Source organism: Phacochoerus africanus, chromosome 9, assembly GCF_016906955.1.
Source record: "Phacochoerus africanus isolate WHEZ1 chromosome 9, ROS_Pafr_v1, whole genome shotgun sequence".
Classification (NCBI taxonomy): Eukaryota; Metazoa; Chordata; class Mammalia; order Artiodactyla; family Suidae; genus Phacochoerus; species Phacochoerus africanus.
The window spans coordinates 76,031,709-76,054,225 of record NC_062552.1 but is presented as its reverse complement, the minus strand read 5'-3'; the positions used below and the strand labels follow the sequence as shown (position 1 = coordinate 76,054,225).

At 54.8% G+C, this 22,517-nt stretch overlaps 2 protein-coding genes across 7 annotated transcripts; both read right to left on the bottom strand.

Annotated features, from left to right (window-relative positions):
• Positions 1-104: 104 nt before the first annotated feature.
• On the bottom strand, positions 105-16,986 carry ADCY4 (adenylate cyclase 4). 3 transcript variants are annotated; one of them, XM_047796507.1, is made up of 26 exons: positions 16,009-16,986; positions 15,506-15,709; positions 13,782-13,979; positions 13,501-13,662; positions 12,726-12,875; positions 12,201-12,349; positions 12,012-12,123; positions 10,890-11,017; positions 10,582-10,740; positions 9,897-10,029; positions 9,528-9,701; positions 6,799-6,842; positions 6,589-6,675; positions 6,368-6,437; positions 5,959-6,056; positions 5,125-5,209; positions 4,881-5,018; positions 4,161-4,271; positions 3,721-3,905; positions 3,436-3,520; positions 2,829-2,987; positions 1,453-1,599; positions 1,084-1,191; positions 858-972; positions 413-537; positions 105-327 (listed from the first exon to the last, which is right to left on the bottom strand). In XM_047796507.1, exons 2-26 carry the CDS (start codon positions 15,662-15,664, stop codon positions 175-177), a joined length of 3,234 nt encoding a protein of 1,077 aa, XP_047652463.1. In that variant the 5' UTR covers positions 15,665-15,709; positions 16,009-16,986; the 3' UTR covers positions 105-174. The 3 variants fall into 3 exon arrangements, with proteins under 3 accessions (XP_047652463.1, XP_047652465.1, XP_047652464.1); XM_047796509.1 differs by lacking the exons at positions 13,501-13,662; positions 13,782-13,979; positions 15,506-15,709; positions 16,009-16,986 and having other exon boundaries at positions 12,201-12,306; positions 12,726-12,789; XM_047796508.1 differs by lacking the exons at positions 105-327; positions 413-537; positions 858-972 and having other exon boundaries at positions 1,453-1,550; positions 15,506-16,986.
• Positions 16,987-17,085: 99 nt separating this feature from the next.
• Positions 17,086-21,180, bottom strand: RIPK3 (receptor interacting serine/threonine kinase 3). Of its 4 annotated transcripts, XR_007137084.1 has the most exons (11): positions 20,974-21,179; positions 20,556-20,696; positions 20,092-20,401; positions 19,490-19,635; positions 19,320-19,366; positions 18,933-19,100; positions 18,736-18,821; positions 18,146-18,508; positions 17,952-18,012; positions 17,203-17,419; positions 17,086-17,111 (listed from the first exon to the last, which is right to left on the bottom strand). XR_007137084.1 is itself a non-coding variant. In XM_047796513.1 (10 exons), the coding sequence occupies exons 3-10, from the start codon at positions 20,371-20,373 to the stop codon at positions 17,280-17,282; spliced, it is 1,293 nt and encodes a 430-aa protein (XP_047652469.1). In that variant the 5' UTR covers positions 20,374-20,401; positions 20,556-20,721; positions 20,974-21,180; the 3' UTR covers positions 17,086-17,279. The 4 variants fall into 4 exon arrangements, 3 of the variants coding, with proteins under 3 accessions (XP_047652469.1, XP_047652470.1, XP_047652467.1); XM_047796513.1 differs by having other exon boundaries at positions 17,086-17,419; positions 20,556-20,721; positions 20,974-21,180; XM_047796514.1 differs by having other exon boundaries at positions 17,086-17,419; positions 20,556-20,679; positions 20,974-21,180.
• Between the last annotated feature and the right edge of the window lie 1,337 nt (positions 21,181-22,517).

Below are 22,517 nucleotides of genomic sequence, written 5' to 3'. Positions count from 1 at the left end.
GCTCACACTTGCGCACACACACACTCAGCTTGGGAAGAAGTCATCCTGCGGAGGGGCAAAGAGAAGATAATCCCCAGCTATACTAGCAGCTCTGACATCAGTTCTAACCTAGACATACCAGAGTCTCTTTATTGAGGATCTTACAGGTGGAGAGGAGGGGGTGGGGGTGGGGTCTCAGCCTAGGGTGGCTGAAGGAGGTCCAGTTCGTGTCAAATCTGTGTTCAGGAAGTAGGTGCAGAGCTGTCCTTTGCCTTTGACCTTGATGATACCCCTGCTGTAGCAGGTGTAGCCTAAGGACTGCAGGGCCCAGGCTGTCTCTTCAGTCACCTGCAATTGGAGGGGTGTGAGGGAGTGTGGGGGCTGCCCTACCCCTAACCCCCCTGCCTCCATGCCTCCAATGTGGCTCCCTCACTTGGATCTTGCCCAGGACGCCTGTACTCTCCATGCGACTGGCCACGTTCACCGTGTTGCCCCAGATGTCATACTGTGGCTTCTGTGCCCCAATCACTCCGGCCACTACAGGTCCGTGGTTTAACCCTGACAAGAGGTATGGTAAAGAAGGGCCCTGAATAGGGCAACCTGAGAAAGGAGGGGGAAGAGGAGGCTCAAGGAACTAGAGTGAAGGGCCTGGGGGCCTTGGAGGAAAGGAGGTGGGGCTGGAGGAGGGCGGCTTAGGGAAAGAAGTGGGTGGGCCTCAGAGCTCCTGGCCCAGCAGTTTCAAGCTCCATCCCAGGGGTGAGTCTGGAGGGGGCTCCAGGGGCGAACTGGGGAGTAGCTAACAAAGGACCTGGGAGGGGGGAGAGCCTGGGAAGGTGGGGAGGAGGTCCCAGACTGCCCCAGCAAGGGAGGGTCCTCACCCACACGCAAGCGGAAGTTGTTGAATGAGTGTTTGTTGATGACGTCCAGCTTAGACCCAAGGGCCACGGCAAATTCCACCATGGTGCCAAGGTGGCTGCAACTTCGCTCAGCATCCTGGCAATGGGACAGCCCACCAGCGGGATCAATGAGGACATCGGGATAAGGCCCAATTATGGGCCCACCACTGAGAGGCGAGGGTTGGTTGGCAAAGAAGGGATGCTGTACCTGCTGGGTGTCCTGTCCAGAGGTGGCATTCAAGCCTGTAGCTGCCATGTAGGTGCTGCCGATGGTTTTGATCTTCTCCACCCCACTGAACTTGGGCTTGGAGAGTAGCTGTACAGAAAGGAGGTTGGGTCCCCAGTCTCTCCCTCTTCTCTCCCAGAAGCTAAAGAACCAGTTGTGGGGGCAGGGATGGTGGCAGAAGGAGAGGTAGTAATGGGCAGAGTTGCTGGGGTGGGCAGAGCTGGGGGATCAGAGGAGGAGCAGGAGGGCTGGGGAGGGGGATGGGCCTCATGGCTGGGAGAGCAAAGTGGAAGGAGGGGCTGGTGGGTGGAATTCTAGAATCCAGGACATAGGGTCCCTTGGAGTTGTCACCTCATCAAAATCAGCAATGATCTCATTGAGCAGCCGCAGACACTCTAGCCCCTCATGGTTGATGTTGGATTCAGAGTAGAACTCCTTAAAGTCTGGGACTGAGGCGAAGAGGACACAGACACACTCATAGGACTGGTGGTAGAGGTCCTGGGAGGGTGGGAGGCTGGGGTGAGGGACTGTGCCTGCCTCCCTTGGTCCACACTCCTCCCCCTCAGTTTATGCAGGATTGGGAGGGAGGGAAAGGGGTAGGGCCAGGTTACCCCAGGGATGTGACTGGGGAGTTAAAGACTGGGGCTCATTGTGATTCCAGGAGAGACAGAGGTTGGGGGTCAAGATCACCTCACAGCAACGGGAAGGGAGTCACTTTTGGAACTGGGATCACACCTGTGGGAATTATCTTCATATCCTATCTTATTGCTAAAAAGTACGGCCAGTTAAGTCAGCTTACAGATGTAGCTACAATAATAAAGCAACGTAAAGCAATAACAGGGAAAGGGGGCAAAAGGAAAGAAGAGAAAGATGGGAATGATGGAGTCATTTGTTTGAGGCTGGCTCACACAATGAGGCCATCACGTCCTTATTAGTCCTAGATTCTGGCTCTGGGCTTTCTAGGAGCCAATGAGAAGATAAAAATAGCATCAGATTTCCAGTGTCTATGAAAGAAGAAACCAGGAGAAGTAGAGCTACTCCTGATCGTGAGAGCAGAGAGCAGGGGGTGGGGAATAAGGCTGTGAATAGACCCTGAACCATTTCTTTTGACACCCCCTTGATACAGACTGAGAGCATTTCCAATAACAGATGGTGGTGGTTCAGGTAAGATGGTACTGATATGTGAGTGATCTTCTGCTGGTCTGACTGTACAAAGATATTTGAGGATCTAGAACAGCCTCATCCAATAGAAGTTTCTGTGGCGATGGAAAGGTTCAATTACATATGCTGTCCAATATGGTGGCCACTGGCCATGAGCAGCTGTTGAACACTTGAAATGTGGCCAGTGGGATCAAGGAACTGAATTTTCCATTTTAATTAATTTAAATTTAAATGGTCACGCCAGGCTAATGGCTACCATACTGGATGGCACAGGGCTAGAGAGATGGGCGGACTGTGTCCTTCACACAATTCCCGTCAACACTCTTCTGAAGGATAGAGAGTAGCCATTGGAGAGGACACTCCTTCCAAGTAAGAATTTGGGATGCAGGGAATCTGTGCTCATCAAAGACAGAGCCTAAGATCTCATGAAACTGGAGGCACGTGTTAGGGGGCCTGGATGGCCACTCCCTGTGTGGGAGTTCAGAGAGGGTGGACCAAGCCAAGACATTCCTCCAAAATGAGTCCCTGTGGCATCTGGGGCTCAGGAGTTGGGTGTGGGGAGTCACCTCATTGCGCCGATTCTGGCCAATGAACTGGGGGGCCACGTGCGCGGGGAGTACGTTCTCCAAGAGCAAGCGAGTCAGGTTCTCCATTGTCTCCGTCTCCTCCCGCTCCTGCCTCAGCTTCTTCTTCCACAGGAAGTCCAGGCGGCAATAATACTCATTCTGGGGAGGGTCACCAGGGGGCCATGGGGAGACAGTGTGTAGGGGAGGCGCCAGCTCCTTACCCGCAAGGCTTGAAACCACACCATGCACCTAGTTTAAAGGCTTAAGGTGCAACTATTCCTGGGGAGACTGCCTTGAATCTAGATTCTAACTGGGGAAGGCTGCATCGGCAGCAGTTTTTCTTAAGCAAGATATTCCTAGATTAGGGGTGGGAGGGAGGAGGGGAGGGGAGAGTTGAGGAAGCGAAAAAGAAAGAAAGGGAGCAGGAAGTAAACCTTTCAGAGTGGAATTTTAGAAGCTTCCAGTGGGCATATACTGTTTGGGCCCCACCCTGGAGATGTAAGATTAAGGGAAACAGAAAGACTAAGTCACAAACATGGGGACTCTACCTCACCCTTAGTGGGGTTGGGGGCGGGTGGCACTTGGAGGGCTGAGCTGGGTGACTTACCTGCCGAGCCAGGACCAGGAGGGTGAAGAAGAAGACAAAGAAGGAGACTGCTCCCATCAACTTGGGGTCCTTCAGCATCCCTGGCCTGAGGAGGCCACGGATCAGGGCTGCCCCTTGCCCTGCCCCTTCCCAATGGCCTCCCCCACCCTTCCCCCCACACCAGTGCCCATGTAGCTCTCGGCTTCCCTCTCCCTTTGCCCTGTGGGTGGTTCAGGCAGCGAGATGAAGACAGTCCTGCTCTGTCCCATCCCAGCCTGGGCCCCCTGAGCAGTGGCTGGTGCTCACCTGGAGTCCAAGGTGCCCTGGTAGAGGCGGGCAACGAGGCAGTCGGACAGCCAGGCGTGGGAGTGCAGGAAGAGGGAGCAGGAGGCTGTCAGCCACAGCAGGAGCAGCAGCAGCTTCAGCTCGAAGCTCATGTGTAGGAAGAGGGAGCAGGAGAGGAAGCCCAGCATGCAGCAGTGCATGGAGTACTGTGGGGCCGGGCAGGGTGGTCAGGAGGGCGTGTCCCATGGGTGGGGGTGGGGGACACCCCAGGGCTCCTGCACTGCACCTCCCAGGGCTCAGTCCCATCAAGGGGGCAGGGGGTGTCATCCACTCAAACATACATCAAGTGTGACTCATGTCTCTCCCGGTCCACTGGGTGGAATATTCTTCCATTGGAGATGGGGGAGAGGCGCCTAGGAAGGTTCTGGAGAAGGGGATTCAGGGCTGTGAAGGACACTCACAGGGACGCTGATGAGAGGCAGGGATCCAGGGAGCTCCCAGGAGAGGTTGAAAGCCATGGAGGACACATTGGGAGCCTGGAAAGGGCAGTGTGATGCCACCGGTAGGAAGACCTGCAGAAGGAGATGAGGAGCTAAGGCCTGCAAGCAGCTCCTTTGGTGCATTGGTGGCCTGTGCTACATTTTAACCGACTCTCTCCTTCAAAGGGGTGGATCCTGCTATTTCTGGTTGGTGAGGGAGCCTCAGCACCCGGTCCTCACTGGCAGGAAAAGGGATTGGGGGAGTCAGTGTCATGGGTCCATAGAATCAGTCAAGGATCCATTGTGTGATCTCTTGCCAGACACCTAACCTCTCTGGGCTTCAGCTTCCTCTTCTGTCACTTGGCTGGGGGATGAGTTCTAAGATGCATTTCGGGAATAGAATGGTAGGAATGATTCAAAGTTCTGAAAAATCACCCAAACTCAGCTTACAAAATCACAGTGAGTAAGCTAAGAAATGAGGATTTGCGCACATAGAAAAAAAGATAGCAGGATGTCTTATCCACGGTGATTATGCCTGCGTGGTAGATTATGGGTGACTGTAAATTTTTTCAGACTTGTCCAACATTTCTAGCATCCCCTGGCCTTAGGCCAGCTGTCCTCCCAAGTCCAGGGATTCCCCTTTGAGCCTGTGGCAGGCCCAGCATGCCCTGGTGGGGGTGCAGAGGGCCCCTTCTCTCTCACCAGGCTGGCAATGGCCATGGCAAAGATGAGCAGGATGGTGGCGGTACCCAGGGCAACTCGCAGTCCAGGCCGTGTGGCCACCAGGACAGACAGTGTGGGCAGCCAGTGTAGCATCTTGGGGCCTTTCAAGACACACTTCTGTGGAAGGAGTATGGGAATCTCAGCTGTGGGGCTGGGGCACCCACTGCAGGCTGGGTCGTGGTCAGGGCCCCAGCTCGCCACCCTGCTCCCAAGCCCACCTCACCGTCAGGTGCTCTGAGAAGCAGACGAAGAGGAGGAGGAAGAAGAGGAGGAAGGCGATGCTATAGGTGATGGCCAGAGCTGAGGGCCTAAAGGGAGAAAAGAGCAAAGCCTTGACCAGCCAGAATAGGCTTTCTGTGTGCTGGGAGGGTGCCAGGCACTCTGGCTGGGAGACATGGAGAGAAGTGGTCCTGAGGATCTGAATCGGCTGCTGATGGGATCTGGGCTGATGGAAGACAGACAATACAGGTTGATGATCTGGGAAGACTGAGGGTCTAGGGCAGTACTGGGATGAGGTCGAGACCATATTGGAAGGGGCAGGGAGTTCCCTAGTGGCCTAGTGGTTAAGGACTCAGCAATGTCACTGCTGTGGCTTGAGTTCGATCCTGGGGGGCAGGGGGCTCCCAAGAGTGTCCAAGGCTGCATCAGACTGGTCTCTGGGCCTTCAGGCCAAAGCTCTTTCACTTGGCTGAGTTTTGAACAAGTGCACACCCCTCCTAGTTCACTAGTTTAGACCTACTTTCTAAACTCATTTGCTGTGAGAGTTGGGCTCTCAGTGAGAACAAAACCTCCTTGATGGGATTGTTGTTAAAATTGAGAGACAGGCGTGTGAAAATACTTGGGGTGTGTAGAAAGTTCACAGGATACAAGACAGTAAGATGAGGGCTAGGATCCCTGGTTCCCCAGAGCACACATTTCCACTTCCTCTGCGGCTCAGTGCCCTGGACCAAGGGGAAGTAGCAAAGGAAGAAAGAGTGGGTCAGGGGTCTAGAAGAGCCGGCAGTGGGGGGGCCTGTTTTTGAGAATTAGGGTCTCCCCTGCCTAAGGGCTCTCTCACCTGTTTGTCACCAGCATCTGGATGATGAAGTTGGACAGAAAAACCAGGAAGGTGCAGGCTGCATAGTATTTGAAGGCGGGGAGTGCGGAGAGCCGATACTGCAAGGGAGGGGGTCAGGTGGAGCCAGGGCACCGGTGCTGCCCATGACCTTGAAAGTGCCAATCCCAGGCAAGGAGTGGGTCCCCAGTGTCACCATCCCACCCTCCAGTTCTGCCCCAGGTAACATCTACTGGTTCTTTGAGGAGCTGCCCTCCTCCCTCCCATCAATGGATAGGTAAGAGCCCTTCACCCGCCAGAGGCACAAACACAGCAGAGCTGGGTGGGGTAGGTGGGACCACAAGGCCTGCTCCCTCCCCAGGGCCCAGGAACTGAGGTTGGGAAATCCTCTGGTGTCACCACCTCAGCCCACCTCTTTCTCCATCTCCTTTTCTCTGAAGTACAGTGTCAGTGGGTTGAAGTCCTTTGACTGTTTCCACTGTCTGGTGGGAGGTGGGGGCAATGAGCCGGGAAGAGGAAAGGGCAAGGGGGGGCGTGGTCAGGTGAGTTCCCTCCAGGTCCAGGAGCACCACCCCTCCTCTACCACCTGAGCCCAGGCCTCCAGCCCTCCCAGCCCTCTTCCGTTCTCCATACTTCTGAGAGTTGAGCTGTTCGATGACCTGGAAGAACTTGGCATCCCCGGTGTCCAGTTCGTCATCGAAACCCCGGGGGGTACGGCTCCTGCACAGTGAGACCCTCCAAAGCCTCTGGGCAAATCATGAGCAGCCCCCTCCCCTACCCCTGGGGAGGATGGAGGTAGGTCACCCAGACAGCCCCATTGTCAAGGTTGCTTGGCCTCCTCACCGGTCCAGGCTCCACTGGGGGCTGAAGGAAGACAGGGCCTTCTCCTGCAGGGAAACAGGGATGGGGGAAGATGGGGAAATGGTGAGTGTCCTCCACCACGATGGAGCCTCTACAGTGAGACATTCCATTTCTACACATGGCCTTGACTTGAGCATCTGACCTGGCTGTTCCTCTTGCCTCTAATGAACTCTTTCTCTATCTCTATCTCTCTATCTCTATCTTGATCTATCTCCCTCTATCTCTATCTTTGTGTCTCTATCCATCTCTATCTCTAGATGTATCTCTATCTCCATCTGAATCTTTCTAGATCTGACCTGCGGAGTTCCCATCGTGGCCCAGTGGATGACGAATCCGACTAGGAACCATGAGGTTGAGTGTTCGATCCCTGCCCTTGCTCAGTGGGTTAACAATCCAGCGTTGCCGTGAGCCGTGGTGTAGGTTGCAGATGCGGCTCTGATCCTGGGTTGCTGTGGCTCTGGCGTAGGCCGGCGGCTACAGCTCTGATTAGACCCCTAGCCTGGGAACCTCTGTATGCCGCAGGAGTGGCCCAAAAAATGGCAAAAAGACCCAAAAAAAAAATAAATAAATAAATAAAAAATAAAAAATAAAAAATAAAAAAATAAAAAATAAATCTGACCTGCCCATAAGGGAAAGTTCAATCCATATTTACTTGTTAAAATTTCCTCCTGACTCTTGAGACTCCCAGAATCTCCATACTCTCTGACTTCCCCAGAATTATCACTTAGGAGGAAACCCTGGATCTTCTGTAGGCGTGAGTGGCTATTGATTCTTTGTGTTTTATCTTCCCTAAGGACAGCACAGATTCCAAAGGCAGAGACTTTCCCACCACCCCATGCCAAAAAAATCCCCTGTTGGTTGAAGCTGGAAGGGTGATGCAAAACACTGTATCCCCTCTGCCGTTTCGTGATGGTCAGGCTGAGCTGGGGGGTGATGGGGGTGGGAAACACAAGTGGAGAAGAGAGGGAAAGAGGAAGAGAAACAAGCCTCCTTACAGTAGCTCTCTTCCGCACCACAAGGAATACACAATGTGTGCAGAGATGTGAGAATGAGCACGCAAGCAGGTGAGGACAAACATCAAGGAAAAGGGCAAAGTGGTCACTGCCCATGGAAGCAACCGTCCTTCCCTGGTCCCCTGGCTCATGTGAAGGAAGCAGTGTCACAAGGAGTCACATCACCCCCCCAACCCAAAACCTTGTGTATGTGAGGGGATGGAGAGGGAGAGACCGAGAGTGATTGACAGGTGTGTTCTAGGCACGAGGCCATCTCTGCATCTATGCCTGGTCCTAACTTTTATCAAACTACTTACGTGCCCCTGCCCCATACCTATAAGTTATTCAAAGGCAGGGAAAACCTATTCATTTCTGTCTTCTCAAGAACTAACCTAATGCCTGCCATTTAGTAGGTACTCAAAGACTGTGGAAGAAGTGAATGCATGGATGGTAGCCACCACACAAACACCACCTTGTCACCCCAAAGTTCCGCACTGTTTAATAGTAAGCCAAGTGGGATTCTTAAGGATTCCTAACATTTGACTGAGGTGCTGGAACGTAAGGGGCTGAGAGGGGAGTCTCTGGGAGGGTGAGGTCCTGCCTCTAGAGACACCTTAGAATGAGGGGTGCCCACTCCTCTGCCCTGACACTTAGCCTGCACACCACTGGGGGGGTCTGGGAGGTCTGGCACCAGTTCTGGGGCGGGGGCTTCCCACCACAAGGATTGAACCCAACATTGTCTTGAAATCCCTGGCTCCTAGCAACCTCTCCACTACTTCACACCTTTCCTGCTGGATGGGAGCCGGGGGCAGGGTAGTGGATCACAAGAAAGGTATTCTGGGACTACCTGAAAATCCAAGCAGGTCTATCTAGTAGAGAAGATTCTGGGAAGATCTGTGGATAGGTGGCCAGCAATGCTGAATAGGTTTGGGGAAAATCCAGTAAAATGGAAGAGAACAGTCTAAGAAATCTAACCCTGGGCTCAGAGGGACAGAGCCTGGGTCCCTGCATGTGGGGATTCTGGCCGCTCATCATCAAGTACCAACCCCAAGAGCCAGCCAGTGGGGGAGATCCAGGCTCCTCCAGCAGCTGGTGAATCACTGATTACCCTCTGGCACGAGGCATAGGTCTGCCAATAACTGGCCCTGCCCTAGCTTCCCGCAGACAAGGGGTAGACTGGCTCCTTTCCCCCCTCCCCCACTTCCGCCTGCTCATGGTGACTTCCTTCTTCAAGGCCCTGTGAGATTTTCACTCTCACCTCGTTTTATCTGTGTACAAGTGCTAGAGAGTAGGGGCAGCAAGTGATTGCACCCCGCCTGCCCCCCCAATCCCAGTGGGGGACTGGAGAAGACAGTGTGCCGTGGTGGGAGTTGAGCTAAACAGAGACAGTTCCTGGTGGGAATGGGTGTAGAGCACTGGCCTCAGGGTCAGGAGGCAGTATGGTACCAGGGCAAGGGGCTTGTTGAGTGGAGGCTAGGGGGCAATGGACATGGTGACTGTGGGGTCTTGAGTCTTCTCTGAGCTGAGCTCAGAGGACAGGCATCTTTCTTGCCCTTCCTCTGGAAAGAAGGGCAAGGAAGGTCCTGAAGCAGTGACTACAAAGTTCAGGACCTTGGGACGTCATCAAGTGACTCACTGGTGGTGAGAGCAGGAAGGGCTGGGCGTGGGCAGTGGGAGGAGTGTGTATAAGTGCTGGGCTCAAGAAGGACATGCACGTACCGGGAGGGGGGTAGAGGTGGACACAGGGCTCTCTACGTGGCTCAGGTGGGCGAAAGGCTTGGCTGCACCCCAGGACTCCAGGTATCGGGTCATCAGCAGCGATGGACGCATCTTGGGGCCCTCGAGGGAGGACAGCAATCCTCCTGCAGTGCCCTTCTCGTCCTCCTCCTCAGCCTGGGTCACATGAGGCCTGAGAGTCAAGATCAAAGACCCTTCCCCATTCTCCCAACACCCCTTAAAGCCTGTGTCTCCTCCTCCGGAACATACATACGGACCTAGGAACTCAATCTCTGGCATGGAAGCGATCAGGCCCAATGGCTGTGGGTGTTTAGGGTGGGCTGACCCATGGGGTTCAGGCTGGGTTCTTACCCGGGGATCGATGACCAGGTAGGTAGGTTCCCCTAGCTCCCGAAGGTATGGGTCCCGGTGTTCCATGACTGCATCCTCCACAGCATAGGCTCCTGCCAGCAGGGCCAGCGTAGCCCCTGTGATATGTACCCGTCTGGAGGGAGGGTGCAATGGGAGTCAGAAGGGAGGGCCTCCGAATCCTCCCACTTCTTTCAGGGATCATTCCTGGATGTCTGACTTCAAGCAAGGTCCTGTGCTATGGAGAGTATCTCCCAGCTCCCCTCCCTGCACCCTAGGATCTCCCTGAGCCCCACTTGCTCATTTTATTTTATTATTATTTTTTGGTCCCACTGCAGCATGTGAAAGTTGCCGGGCCAGGGATTGAACTCATGCCACAGCAGTGACCCAAGCCACTGCAGTGACAACACCAGATCCTTAACCTGCTGCACCACCAGAGAACTCTGGGAATCTGCTCATTCTAAAGAACTATGGGGAGTTCCCACTGTGCCACCATGGGTTAAGCACCCAGGTTTGCTGTGGTCCTTAACTGTGGTATAGGTCACAGTTTCGGCTCAGATTTTATCCCTTGCCTGGGAACTTCCCTATGTCATGGATATACCCAGGGTGGGAGGGCTGGGGGGAAATTATGAAAACCAGTCATGTGGGAGGCCTGACTCCTATAGCCTCCTGGAGCCCCAGTTCTCACCCTGGCACTCCACTCGCCTCCATGTGGTTGGCCAGAGTGACGTCATGGGACCAGACATCATACTGCCATTTCTGCAGCCCAATAACTCCGCAGAGCACGCTGCCCGAGTGCACGCCCACACGCATGTTGATATCCACACCGGTGGCTGCTCGAAGCTTCCTAAGCAGAGCACGTGGAGAACAGTCTGAGTGCTGCCTTCAGCCCGACCTCAGCCTCACCCTTCCCTCTCTCCAGGAGAACTTCCACCACCCTGCCTGTTCCTCCCTCATAGGCATCCCTCCTACTCCTGCCCGCCCACCTCAGCTGACCTGATGGCACGGCACATGTCCAGCCCCATGCGCACGCAGTTGATGGCGTGGTCTGGCAGCGAGAGTGGTAGCCCGGAGACACAGTAATAACAGTCTCCCAAGATCTTGATCCGCATACATTCATGCTCCTGGGGGTGGGGGTGAGGTTGTGCAGGGTGGAGGGGGGCACCTGGTTAGGGGCCAGAGGAGGCAGGAGGGAGTTGGGAAAAGTGGGAGCAAATGTATTCTTGAAGGCATTCCTGCAGCATATGGAACTTTCCAGGCTAGGGGTCGAATTGGAGCTGCAGGTGCCAGCTCGCGCCACAACCACAGCAATGCCAGATCCGAGCCTCGTCTGTGACTGACCTATACCACAGCTCACGGCAGCACCAGATCCTTAACCCACTGAGTGGAGCCAGGGATTGAACCTGTGTCCTCATGGATACTAGTCGGGTTTGTTATCACTGAGCCATATGGGGAACTCTCATGAAGAACTTCTGAGGTTAGCAATGTCTAGGTCAGATCTAGGGACTCCCTTAACTTGAAATGGGGCTGGCTGAGCTCTCCTAGGCAGCCATCTTTCCCAGGAGGGCGTCCCAAGGGTTGGGATGTCTGTGGTTCTCTCCAGCTGGGGCATGTGTAGGATGTATTCAGATCTGAGCATACAAAAATCACCTCTGGATTGAGGTTTTTATGGGTTTTTTTTTGTTTGTTTTTTTGTTTTTGTCTTACGCAAGATTAAGTTGTTTGGGGACATCGCTGGGACTGAGCAGGCAGCTGGGTTAAGGGTGCAGAGGGCAGAGATTTCCCTGAGAAGGGCCTCTTAAGGTCAGTGCATTAGAAAATCTATCTAGATTTGGTTGTAGGGTCCATGGTATCCAGAAACTACCTATGCTGGGGCTCAGAGTGTATTTCGGGGTGTTGTGGTTGGGACATCTGTGAGGATGTTGACAGGTTTCTCAGGTTTAAGGTGTGCAGTGAGCAGCTTCCTAACCTGGGCTATGTGAGAGGGTTTTCTATCCCCATACAAGGAGTCCCCTTGGGCTTGGAAGTGGGACTTGCCTCTTACAAGGCAGGACATTCCCTCAGAAGGGGCTCTCGAGGGTGGGGAGATTAAAGGCAGGGAAGGAAGCCCCCTCTGACCTTGGCGATCTGGTCAAACTTGCCAAAGAGCTCGTTGAGCATGAGCACCAACTCCTTGGGGGAGCATTCACTGGCCAGCCGCGTGAAGCCCACGATGTCAGCATACAGCACACTGGGCAGGACAGATGGAGTCAGTGAGGCCGGGGTCTCAGCCCACATCCCCTCCCCTCCCGCCATTCTTCCTCCTACCTGACTCCCTGGTGCCTCTTGACATAGAGGCTGTGGAAGTTGTTGGTGCTCTCTGGCCGTGACCCCTGTCCAGCCTGCAGCCGTGCCATGATCTCTGCCTTCATCTCTTGGGCCAGGTAGGCAGGAAGGATGGACAAGAGAAGGTGTTCCTGGGGGAGGTCACTATGAGCACTAACCCCCCCCCCCAAGTTCCCCCAAACCCCTAAGAGCCTACAGACTTCCCCAGCCTCCTGACGTGTTCCCCAGGGTGTTGGCCCAGGTCTGTCCCCACCCCCGCCCCATATAGCCGGGCTCTAGCCCTACCCTGCAATGATCACCTTTAGGGACCCAACCCAGCACCCAAACTGGAATTAGAACCCTTCGTTTAGTGTCATAACGTTCTCAAGTGCTTTCACAGCAGCTTTCCAAAGTGAGCAATGGCTACATTTTACAAAGCAGGAAACAGAAAACGAAGCGACCCGCCCAAAGTCTTTCAGCTTCCAGAACCAGGTTGTGTGGTCTAAACAGCTCCCAGGCCCTGCCGACCTGGTGCTTCTTCTCCGTATCCAGCCGCCGGCGTGAGTGCAGGGAACTAAGCGCTTCCCGGAATGTGGCGCGTAGGGCGCGCTCCATCAGCGCCTTGTGGTAGGCTCCAGCCACGTTCCCGCACAGGAACACCACTGCATTTGCTGCCAGCTGCCGGGGAGGCTCAGCTTTAGAGGGTGCTGGACTCGGGTGGGGGTGGGGTGGCTATTGTGTGTAGCTGGATTGGTCTCTAATAAGAGGACAGGGGACGACTCTATAGTTAGGAGACCGAAGTAGTTCGAGGCAAGAGGTGCCAGCAACACTGTGGAATCCGTCAGGGGCACTTTCCCTACACCATTCCCCCTGCTCCAGACTTGGCTGCTGCACCAATACGGCCTCTTAGGTCTAGAAACCTTTGCACAAACGTCTCCTCTGCCGGCAATACCACTTCACCATCCCCACCTCCCACCCCCTCCACAGCACAAAATTACTTAAGTTGCAATTTTTACATTCTCTCTAAAGATTCCCCCATCCACATCTGTCCCCATAACCCTAGTCCCCAGGCGCACTCCCTTCCCCGTAGGCCCAGAGCCCTCTTCTGGCGTTTGCAGGCGTCACACTGCACTGTGTACCAGTTCCGCAAGGGTATGGTCGGGGCCTGTGTTTGTACCCCGCGCCCAGCGTTGCGCCCTGCCTTGGAGTCACAGCTCACGGACGGTTGGTGAATGCCCAGGGGAACCAAGTAGCACCCAGCGGAGCCGGCCCTGGACGCAGCTTGGGTTCGTTGCGTGCTCACCTGAGGCAGCAGCGCTGGCCGTGAGCCTGGCTGAGGCCCAAGATACAGCCCGAGGGCCAGCAGGTGTGAGGTAGAGGAGACAAGGCCCGCGGCGGCGGCGTCCCGCATGCCCAAGGGCAACATGGCATACACGGTGAAGATGACAAAGAGGAAAAAGGACACCTGGGGGAGAGGGGCAGGGGAAGCTGCAAGCTTACGCTGCTGCTGTGGCGCTGCTCCTTGGAGCCTGGGTGAGAGTTCAAGGCCCGGTAGGCCCCTCCCCCTTGCTCCATCTGCCTCACCTGGTCCCAGGCGCTCACCAAGCCCCCGGTGAACAGGAAGCCGTGGCCTAGCGCAAGCAGCGCTGCCCACACGAGGCCGGACAGGGGACGAGTCCAACGCTGCAGTCGCTGCTCGCGGGAAGCCAGGCCCAGCAGCAGCGAGAAGCCGCCCAGAGAGCACAGCACAGTGGTCAGGAACCCTGGGTCTGAGGCCAGCTCCTGGGAGGAGGGAGCATATGAGGAAAGATAGGGGTGTAGAGTTTGGGGAGCTCCTCCAAGGACAGGTGGAGCCGGCAGTGCTTTTTTTTTTTTTTTAGGGCTGCACCCAGTGCATAGGGAAGTTCCCAGGCTAGGGGTCGAATCAAATCGGAGCTGTAGCTGACATTACACCACAGCCACAGCAACACCCGATCCCAGCCACATCTGTGACCTACACCACAGCTCATGGGAACGCTGGATCCTTAACTCACTGAGTGAGGCCAGGGATCACACCAGCAACCTCAAGGTTCCACTGTCTCCACTGCGCCATGATGGGAACTCCAGACCCATTCTGAAAAATGTCTCAAATCCAAGTACAAAAAGCAGACAGGACACCTCCATTTGCCATTCATATTAGGTAGAATCATATGCAATGGGTGGTAGTCTGTTATTAATGTACAGGACCAGCAGTATCATAGAATTCAACCTAATTGCTCACTTGCATGCTGCAGGAAGTCTAAGCCTTGGGCCATCTGCCCAGAAGACCAGGCTCTAACCTCATATTGGCCATTTGTGAATCCATGACCTTTCTGGGCCTCAGTTTTCTCACCTGTCAAATAGGAATTAAAGTACCTCCCACCCCCACCCTACCCAGCTCGTGAGATTATAAAGCAAGTGAAAAATCCTAACTCACAGAAGGCATTTAGCCTTCTAAATCTGGCCAATTTGCTTGGGAGATTCCCGGCCTGAGGCCAAGGCTCTGAGTTTCAGGCCCCACCCCACACCCACCCCGCAGGGCTTGGGCAGCAGAGGGCGCCCAGAACCTCCCCTGCCTGCCTGGGAGCTGCAGACCCCACCGCCTCAAGGCATAGAAGTCCGCCCTCCCTTGTCTCTGCCTTTGGTCCCCACCTCTTCCTGGACTTTATGGAGGACAGTCAAGGATCAGTCGCATCCAAAGCTTTTCCACCTTGCCCCCAAAGTAAGAAAATAAAACTTGGAGCAGGGTATTTCCAGAAACTGTATTTAAGCTCCCTCTCCCTTGCACCCCACCAAAGAAACTAGAAATGGGTTTCTTTGGGAACTAAATGAGAGTGGGATGGAGGGTGCCTTCTGGGGAGTCTGTGGGCACAACTGCCCCACAGTCCCTAAGAGGGAAAGAAAACCAGGAAGCAGATTCCCAGGGGGCCCAGTGTAATTTCCCCCCTGGAAAATTGGAAAATCCGGTGTTGGATTTATTCTAGAACCAGTAGACCAGAGAAGCTTGTAAGGTCTGAGGTCTGTCAGTACCCAGAGAGAAATCAGAAGCATCGAGGATTCAGCTACCTCCCTGTGTAAACCCAGAGACTGTGGCCCAGAGAGTGACTTGTGCAGGGTCACTGCACAGTTCCTAGCAAGGTCCAGCATTTGTTTCCTGGGTCCCAGCAAAGAGAGCACATCAAAAAGAAGATGCCACAAGTCTCATCCCCAAAAATGTCCTCTAAGCAGTAACCCTCCAGCCACCCCAGGGGAGGCACCCCACACCAAAATCCTCATCCCCCTCTGCTCACCCTGCCACTGGCCCAGGCAACAGCGAGCAGTGCCAGGAGCCCGAAGAGCACGATCACCAGCAGCAGTAGCAGCAGCGGGTACTGCTGGCTCAGGCTGTAGTAGGTCTCGTAGAAGAGGTCTTCGCTGGGGGGCGGCCGGGGACTGAAGAGGCGGGCCATGGTCTCCCCTGCTCAGTGCTGCACAGCCTGGGGGTGGACCCCGGGCTGGGGAGGGCCAAAGTGGGTTATTGTCTGGCCCCTGCCAGCCTCAACTGTGCCCTTCTCACCGGGTCCAAGCCACTTCCACCCAGACCGCATGGCCTCGCAGCAATCCCATCTTCCAGGCACTCCCCGTGGCCTTCCTGCCCGTCTCCCAGTCCGAGGGGAGGGGAGTGCCCAATCCTTCACCCCTCCTCCCTCAAACCCAGACCGCAGAGGTGCCCTAGCAAAAGCCTCGGCACCAGGGGCACGGGAGTTGGGGTGGAAGCAAAGGAGCCCCAGGTTCCCTCTTTCCCTCAACTCACTGCCCACAATGCTGCCGCAGCTGAACCGGCTAACCCCAGGGCAGGTTCTGGAGTCACGCCTGTCTCTGGGCTGGTAGCTCTGAGCTCTGGGCCACAGGCGCTTCCCTCCCGGCGCCTCAGCCCCCTCCCACTTCCCTGATGGGACAGCCCGGCCCTTCCTGTGCCCTAGCCAGACTCCACAGGCCTCCTCCCCCAGTCTGATTGTCTCTCCCAGCACCAGGGCCTCCTCCCATCAACCCCTTCAAGGAATGAGAATGCAGACCATGGGGGTGCTGGGCCAGTATCAAAATGGACTCAGAACCTTGGATGTGGGGAGACTGAGGGAGGGCTGGAAGGAAGACTGGCAAAAATGCAGGGAAGAAGCACATGGTGCTGTATGGGAGCTAAAGTCTAGGTCAAGATGAGAGGGCTGCTCATTCCCTGCCCCTCCAGACTGGGTGGCAGTGCTGCGGCCCCATCTGACCAGTCCATGCTCCAGTGATGTCCAACTCCAAGGGAGGGGTGTGTGTGTAGCTTTGTGGAGCCATTGCTCTCCACTCCTAGACACCAGCAGGGAATCAAAGGGTTCTGAGGCCTCCGTGTTACAGCAACGTGTGCGTGGGTGCACCTGGAGGAGGGAGTGGTAATATGGAGGCTGACCTGTGAGAGACTAGGGGCATCGTGCAGGGCAAAGATGTGCTGGGGACTGCGAGTTCCCATGGAGAACCCCCTCCCCAGGACCCCACTGCCAAGCCTCCATAGCCCACAAGAAAAGGTGGGTGGCTGGGCCACAGCCTCTACATCCAGGGTTTGGTTTGAGGTGGGGTCTCGACATGCCCTACAGGAAATGCTTTGCCCTGAGATTAGAGCAGCCCCAGGAGCTAGGCCTCCAGGATTCCTTCCTGCCACCGGCTGGGCCTTGACCTTGTGTGCCACAACATTGCCCATTCCCAGCATCCTGCTTCCGGTTGGTTGTGGTCCGTGGTTGTGGTTGAAGGGCAGTACCTCCCACTCCCTCGATGTCAGCTCCCCGGTCTCTCATCCATGTCCCTTTCCCTCCCCTGGCTGAAGCTTTAGCCTCCTGTACAGTGCTTGGGCTAAAATTCCACCATGTTTATTGAGTCCTGGGGAAACAAAGACAGTTCGGGTATAGGCCTAATGACCCTCAGAGAACGCTGGGTTTTCCAGAAGGCAGTTCAGAAGCTGCTTTGATACCTGCTATCATGATACCAACCCTGTGGCCCACTCCAGGCTTCCGTTTCTTGCAGTCCTTCTTTCTAGTTGTTTGAAAGCTACTTGTGCTGGGGGCCCTTCTTCATGCCCCAAGGTACCGGGCCCCGCGTGGATGAGGCAGTTCTTCCTGTTATAACCATGTAGTTGCTGTTTCCAATCTGCACCCCTTGGTTGTAAAGTAACTGAGGAGACCATGGCCCTTTAAGAGAAACAGTGATGCTTGAGGGAGGGTTAAAGGGTACAGATCTGAGAGTCTAAGCGAGGAGGAGTGGCAGGGTGGGGGGCAGCGGCACCTTGTGTTCACCCTGGGGAAATGCAAGTAGGCAGTCTCTGGGCCTGCCCACGACTGTGTCAAGGTGTGCCTTGGGTCTTCCCTTTCGGGTTTCAGAATTGGGTTTGCAGAAGCTCAAGAGGAGTGGCAACGAACATCTGAGACGCTGACATTTGGGTCTTTTCTGCTGGGTGGCCCTCTGGGCCTACATAGCAGCAATGGAATTTAGAGGATCACAGAGCTGGAAAGTCAGAAGGCTCAGGGGCAAATCCAAGCTTTGCTGTGTGACCTAAGTGAGACCCAATCCCAGTTTCTTCATTTATAAGATGAGAAAGTTGGGGTAGGTGACCTCTAGCCCTTTCTCATCCCCCTCCCCAAGTACCTGGATCTATATTTGATCTTGAGGAAGAAGCTGGTGGAAGAATTGAGCAGAGGAAAGGAGGGAATGGGGAATGGGTACCTGATATTGGATTTGGCCCTGGTGCCATGGGAGGCCAGTTGGTGCCACGTCTTTCAGGCCCCTACGGACAACACAGTGCCATCAGGCTCCCTGTCCCTGGGCCTGTTCCCCTACTGCATCCCCAAGTTTTCCCTGGCAGGGGGACAGGATTCACAGGAGTCCTAGTGCATCCCTGAGTCCTGCCAAGGTCTCACCTGATTCTCTTGCGGTCCAGGGCCTGGGGGCCAAGCTGAGGTGTGGCTGGGCTTCTGGCTCATGAAAGGTAAGGTCTCTGGGGTTTGAAGAGGTTGGGCTGTTGAATCTGAAGGTATCTCTGCTGTCCAGGTAGGCTGAACCTGCTCTTTCTGGGCCCTGATCCTCTCAGGAGGGTTTGTACATTTTTCAGGAACAGAGCTGGGGTACTCCTCCAGGTTCAGGCTGTTCATCATTTCAGAGACCATAGAATCATGGCTTCCTGTGCTCCCCCTAAGGCCATCCATTTCTGGACTTTCCAGGCCTGGCTCATAGACAGACAACAAGCTGCTGCTGCTCTTGTGCTCAGACAAGAACTCCTTCACCTGTAAGGATGGAGAGCTGGTTGGGCATGGAGGTGGGAGAGCCAGGGTTAACCCAAGGGAGGAGCCTCTTGGCCCATGTCCATTGTCTGGGAACTCAGGGATGGGTTAGGGGGAGTGGGCATGAGAGTCAAGGCTTAGAGAACAGCAGTCAGCGGGGAGTCATTGGGTGGCCAAGGAAGCCATGCTGTGCCTTCCCTGCCCAGCTCCTAGGGGTGCTAGACACTCACTGTGGAGACCGCAGCATTCATCTTCTTACAAGTTATATCTTGTTTCGTTACCAGATCGAGGGCTCTCTGGGTGTTGGGTCGGCATGCTGGAGAGAAGGCAGAGTGGGTGGTGGGTGAGCATAGCTTCATTATCAGGGAAGAGCCCCCTGCGGACAGACCCAGGCCTACCTCAGCTGCCAACTAAATGACCAGCGCACCTTGGAAGGAGGGCCTATTACAGGGGTCATGGCTCCAGCAGCGCTGCATTAAATCCTTCAGTCCTTCCAAGCCAGGATTCTCAGGGCCAGACTGGGGCAGTTCATCCAATGGGGGTCGGACGTGCCCTTCACACACTGCTTCCCGCACCAGTGATATCTGGGTCACCACTGGGGTGGGGGTGGGGGACATGGAGAGAAGGCATTCAGAGAGTGAGGGCCACCTGCCCATCATGGAAAGGGGCAGGGAGTACAGTCCAAGGAGAGGTGAGGAGGGAGTAGGGCAGTGTGAGCAGGTCAATAGGAAGAGGAGAGCTTGGGGGGGGGGTGGGGGCTTGGAGGAGGGGGACACCTGAGATTAGGGATCCCAGAGTCTGCCTGGAGTCTTACCCTCAGCTTCTCTTCCGGCTAGCACCGCCCACATCAGGATCCCAAAGCTGCAGGAGACAAAAGCTGAGGCCTGACCCAACTGCTGGCAAGACTCCCTTCCATATATTGTCCCTCAGAAGGACCCAGAGAGGTGTAGAAATTGGGATGTTTATGTGGAGTGGGTACCTTACCTGTAGACATCACTGGCCATGGAGGCCTTTCGGTTTATATCAGCCAGCAGTTCTGGGGCCAAGTAGGCTGGGGTGCACCCTGATTCCCCAGATTCTGCCCCTGACTGTGAACCTCCCTGAAATGTGGACAGGCCAAAATCTGCCAGCTGCAAAGGGAGATAAGAAGGAAGAGATAGGGATGGATAGGGCCAGGCAGCCTCCAGAACTTTCTTCCCACTACCCCATAGAATGTTTAGGCCCAGCCCTGGAAAGGGGGTGTGGAGGGTTAGAGAAGTGGTAGGACAAGTGGGGCCCTTGGTTGGAGGTCTGGGTCCTCTCTCCATGGGGCTGGGTCAAGATTTGAGCCTCCTAAGCTAGGTTAGCCATGGGTGTTTGGAGGTCCTAGTGGGTTCTAACACAGTGGAACTGACCATGTTGGTCAAGGCCTCTGTCACCTGGTATGGCAGCAGCTATAGCTCCTGGGTGGCAGCCCTATATCCAGAGGGAGTTGCTGAGGGTATCCTGGGCTGCAGCAGATAGGTCTCATGTCCAGTGAGTGGAGCTGGAGCAGCTCTGGAGCAGGATTTTGTCCAGAGGTTGGGCTGGGGCGGGGATGCGCTGACCTTGGCATGGAGCTCTGAGTCTAGCAGGACGTTGGAGGGTTTGAGGTCCCGATGGAGGAGCACAGGGTTCTGGCCGTGCAGGTAGCACATCCCGAGCACCAACTCCTGGAGCAGGCGGCAGAGAAGCGGCCAGGGACGAGGGCACTGGGGCTGTAGCAGCTCCGCCAGGGAACCATTCTCCATGAACTGAGTCACCAGAGCCGGCCCAGATACATAGTCCCACTCCAGCTTCTCTGTGATCCCCAGCAGGAGCAGCACATGATTGTTACGCAGACCTGCCATGGCCTTCACCTCCCTGGATATCGCCTGCCTGCAATCAGGAGAGAGTTGGAGTCTGCTTCTGAGAAGTTGCTCAGCTTCTGGGTAGACCCTTCCCTTTCCCACCCTGGCCCTGAGTTACAGTGGCCTGCCTTCTCCACCAAACACCTGGCTGGCACCAGCTGCCAGCAGCTTGGGTCACTCACGAGTTAACGATCTTGACCGCCACGTCTAAACCCCAAGTCTTGTGCTGCGCCCGGAAGACCGTGCCAAATCCTCCTTTGCCGATGAACTTCGGGTTCTCCAAGTCCTCGATGGGCACCAGGGGCGCTGAAGCACCAACGTGCCTGTGAGAGGAGGCCTGGTCATCAGCTGGCCATGACCCCCAAGTCAGCACTGCTGTTCCCCAAGCCGCCCCATCCCCGTGACCCCCGTGACTGCATATGGTCAGTTCAATCCCCAGCCTCCCCCGTGAAACCCACTATGCCCCGGGGCCTTGGCACATAGGTGGGTGGCATCCCCTGAGTGAGCCCGCAGGGTGCCTATGGTGTGTGTGTGTATGTGTGTGTGTGTGTGTGTGTGGTGGGGGGGTGGCTCCAGATCCATATCTCACTCTTCACTCACCATAACTTAATGCCGGACATCAAGTTGGTAGGTGCAGAGGGTTCTGGAAGTTGAGAGCCCACACGGAAAGGGGGGCGGCGCTGGGAGAGGAATCAATCTCCAAGCCCCGTCACAGACTTCGCTTCCCGGAATCCGCTTCCCGGCTCCCCAGGTTGTTCTCTCTACTTGGCCAGACTGACTTCCTCTTTGACGGAGGCCTCTGCAGTCCTGCCCTTGGGGGCGGGGAGACCGGGACGGGGATGTGGGCGGGGTGCAGAAAGGAAGCAAGAGCTTTTCAGAATGTGCTGCTTCCGAGTTAGTTGCCCCTGGGTTTTTAGATCGCCACAGAAGGCGTCCTCACTTTCCAGGAGCATATAATCAACAGCCTCCTACAAATGGTGTCGTTTCCTTCTTCCGCAGGATTCCTAGCTCAACCACCAAGCCTGCTGGTGCTGAGGATTCAGTGCTGAGGAGCATGTTAGGGGCCTAGGACTCAGCTCTCCTACAGCTGCCCTAAGGTCAGAGCTAACACTTTTCTAAAGCTCACCACACGCCATGTACATATATTAGCTTATTTAATTCGCATGTCAACTCTAAGGGGATAAGTACTTATTTATTTATTTATTTATTTTCCACTGTACAGCGTGGGGTACAAGTTACACATACATGTATACATACTTTTCCCTCCCATTGTTGTGTTGTGATGTATCTAGATATAGTTCTCAATGCTACACAGCAGGATCTCATTGTAAATCCATTCCAAGAGCAATAGTTTGCATAGGTTAACCCCAAGCTCTTGATCCCTCCCCTTCCTCCCATCCCTCCCTCTCCTCCCATCCCTCCCCCTGGCAGCCACAAGTCTATTCTCCAATTCTATGATTTTCTTTTCTGTGGAAAGATTAATTTGTGCTGTATATTAGATTCCAGTTATAAGTGATATCATGTGGTATTTGTCTTTCTCTTTCTGACTTATTTCACTCAGTATGAGAGTCTCTAGTTCCAGCCATGTTGCTGCAAATGGCATTATGTTGTTCTTTTTTATGGCTGAGTAGTATTCCATTGTGTATATATACCACATCTTCCTAATCCAATCATCTGTCAATGGACACTTGGGTTGTTTCCATGTCTTGGCTATTGTGAATAGTGCTGCAATGAACATGCGGGTGTATGTGTCTTTTTTAAGGAAAGTTTTGTCCAGATATATGCCCAAGAGTGGGACTGCCGGGTCATATGGAAGTTCTATGTATAGATTTCTAAGGTACCTCCATACTGTTCTCCGTAGTGGCTGTACCAGCTTACATTCCCACCAGCAGTGCAGGAGGGTTCTCTGAACCATCAAGCTTTGCTATATTCATATAAGCTTCAGCTGGTCGTGAAGGTTTCTGAGGAAGGTATGAAGCATCCAGCAGTGTAGTGGGAGTCCCTGTATGTATTCCTGCCACTGGTGGTGATTTGTCTGCTGGAAAGACCAAGACCCACTCCTAGGGCATTGTGGTCAGCGAGAGGAATTGGCCCAGCAAAAAGAATTGCTGACTTGGCGGTGTACACTGCAGTGGAACACCTCA

What these genes read in the sequence shown, in the direction of transcription:
- ADCY4 (XM_047796507.1), bottom strand. Translation starts at nt 15,664, where the DNA reads ATGGCCCGCCTCTTCAGTCCCCGGCCGCCCCCCAGCGAAGACCTCTTC. An exon ending in AAGAGGCACCAGGGAGTCAG is followed by an intron (nt 12,124 to 12,200) that starts GTAGGAGGAAGA and finishes TGTCCTGCCCAG; the next exon opens with TGTGCTGTATGCTGACATCG. An exon ending in TCCTGGTCCTGGCTCGGCAG is followed by an intron (nt 2,988 to 3,435) that starts GTAAGTCACCCA and finishes GACCCTCCCCAG; the next exon opens with AATGAGTATTATTGCCGCCT.
- RIPK3 (XM_047796511.1), bottom strand. Translation starts at nt 20,993, where the DNA reads ATGTCCGGCATTAAGTTATG. An exon ending in ATGTCCGGCATTAAGTTATG is followed by an intron (nt 20,697 to 20,973) that starts GTGAGTGAAGAG and finishes CTCCTCTCACAG; the next exon opens with GCACGTTGGTGCTTCAGCGC. An exon ending in AGGGCCAAATCCAATATCAG is followed by an intron (nt 17,420 to 17,951) that starts GTACCCATTCCC and finishes TTTCTCTTAAAG; the next exon opens with GGCCATGGTCTCCTCAGTTA.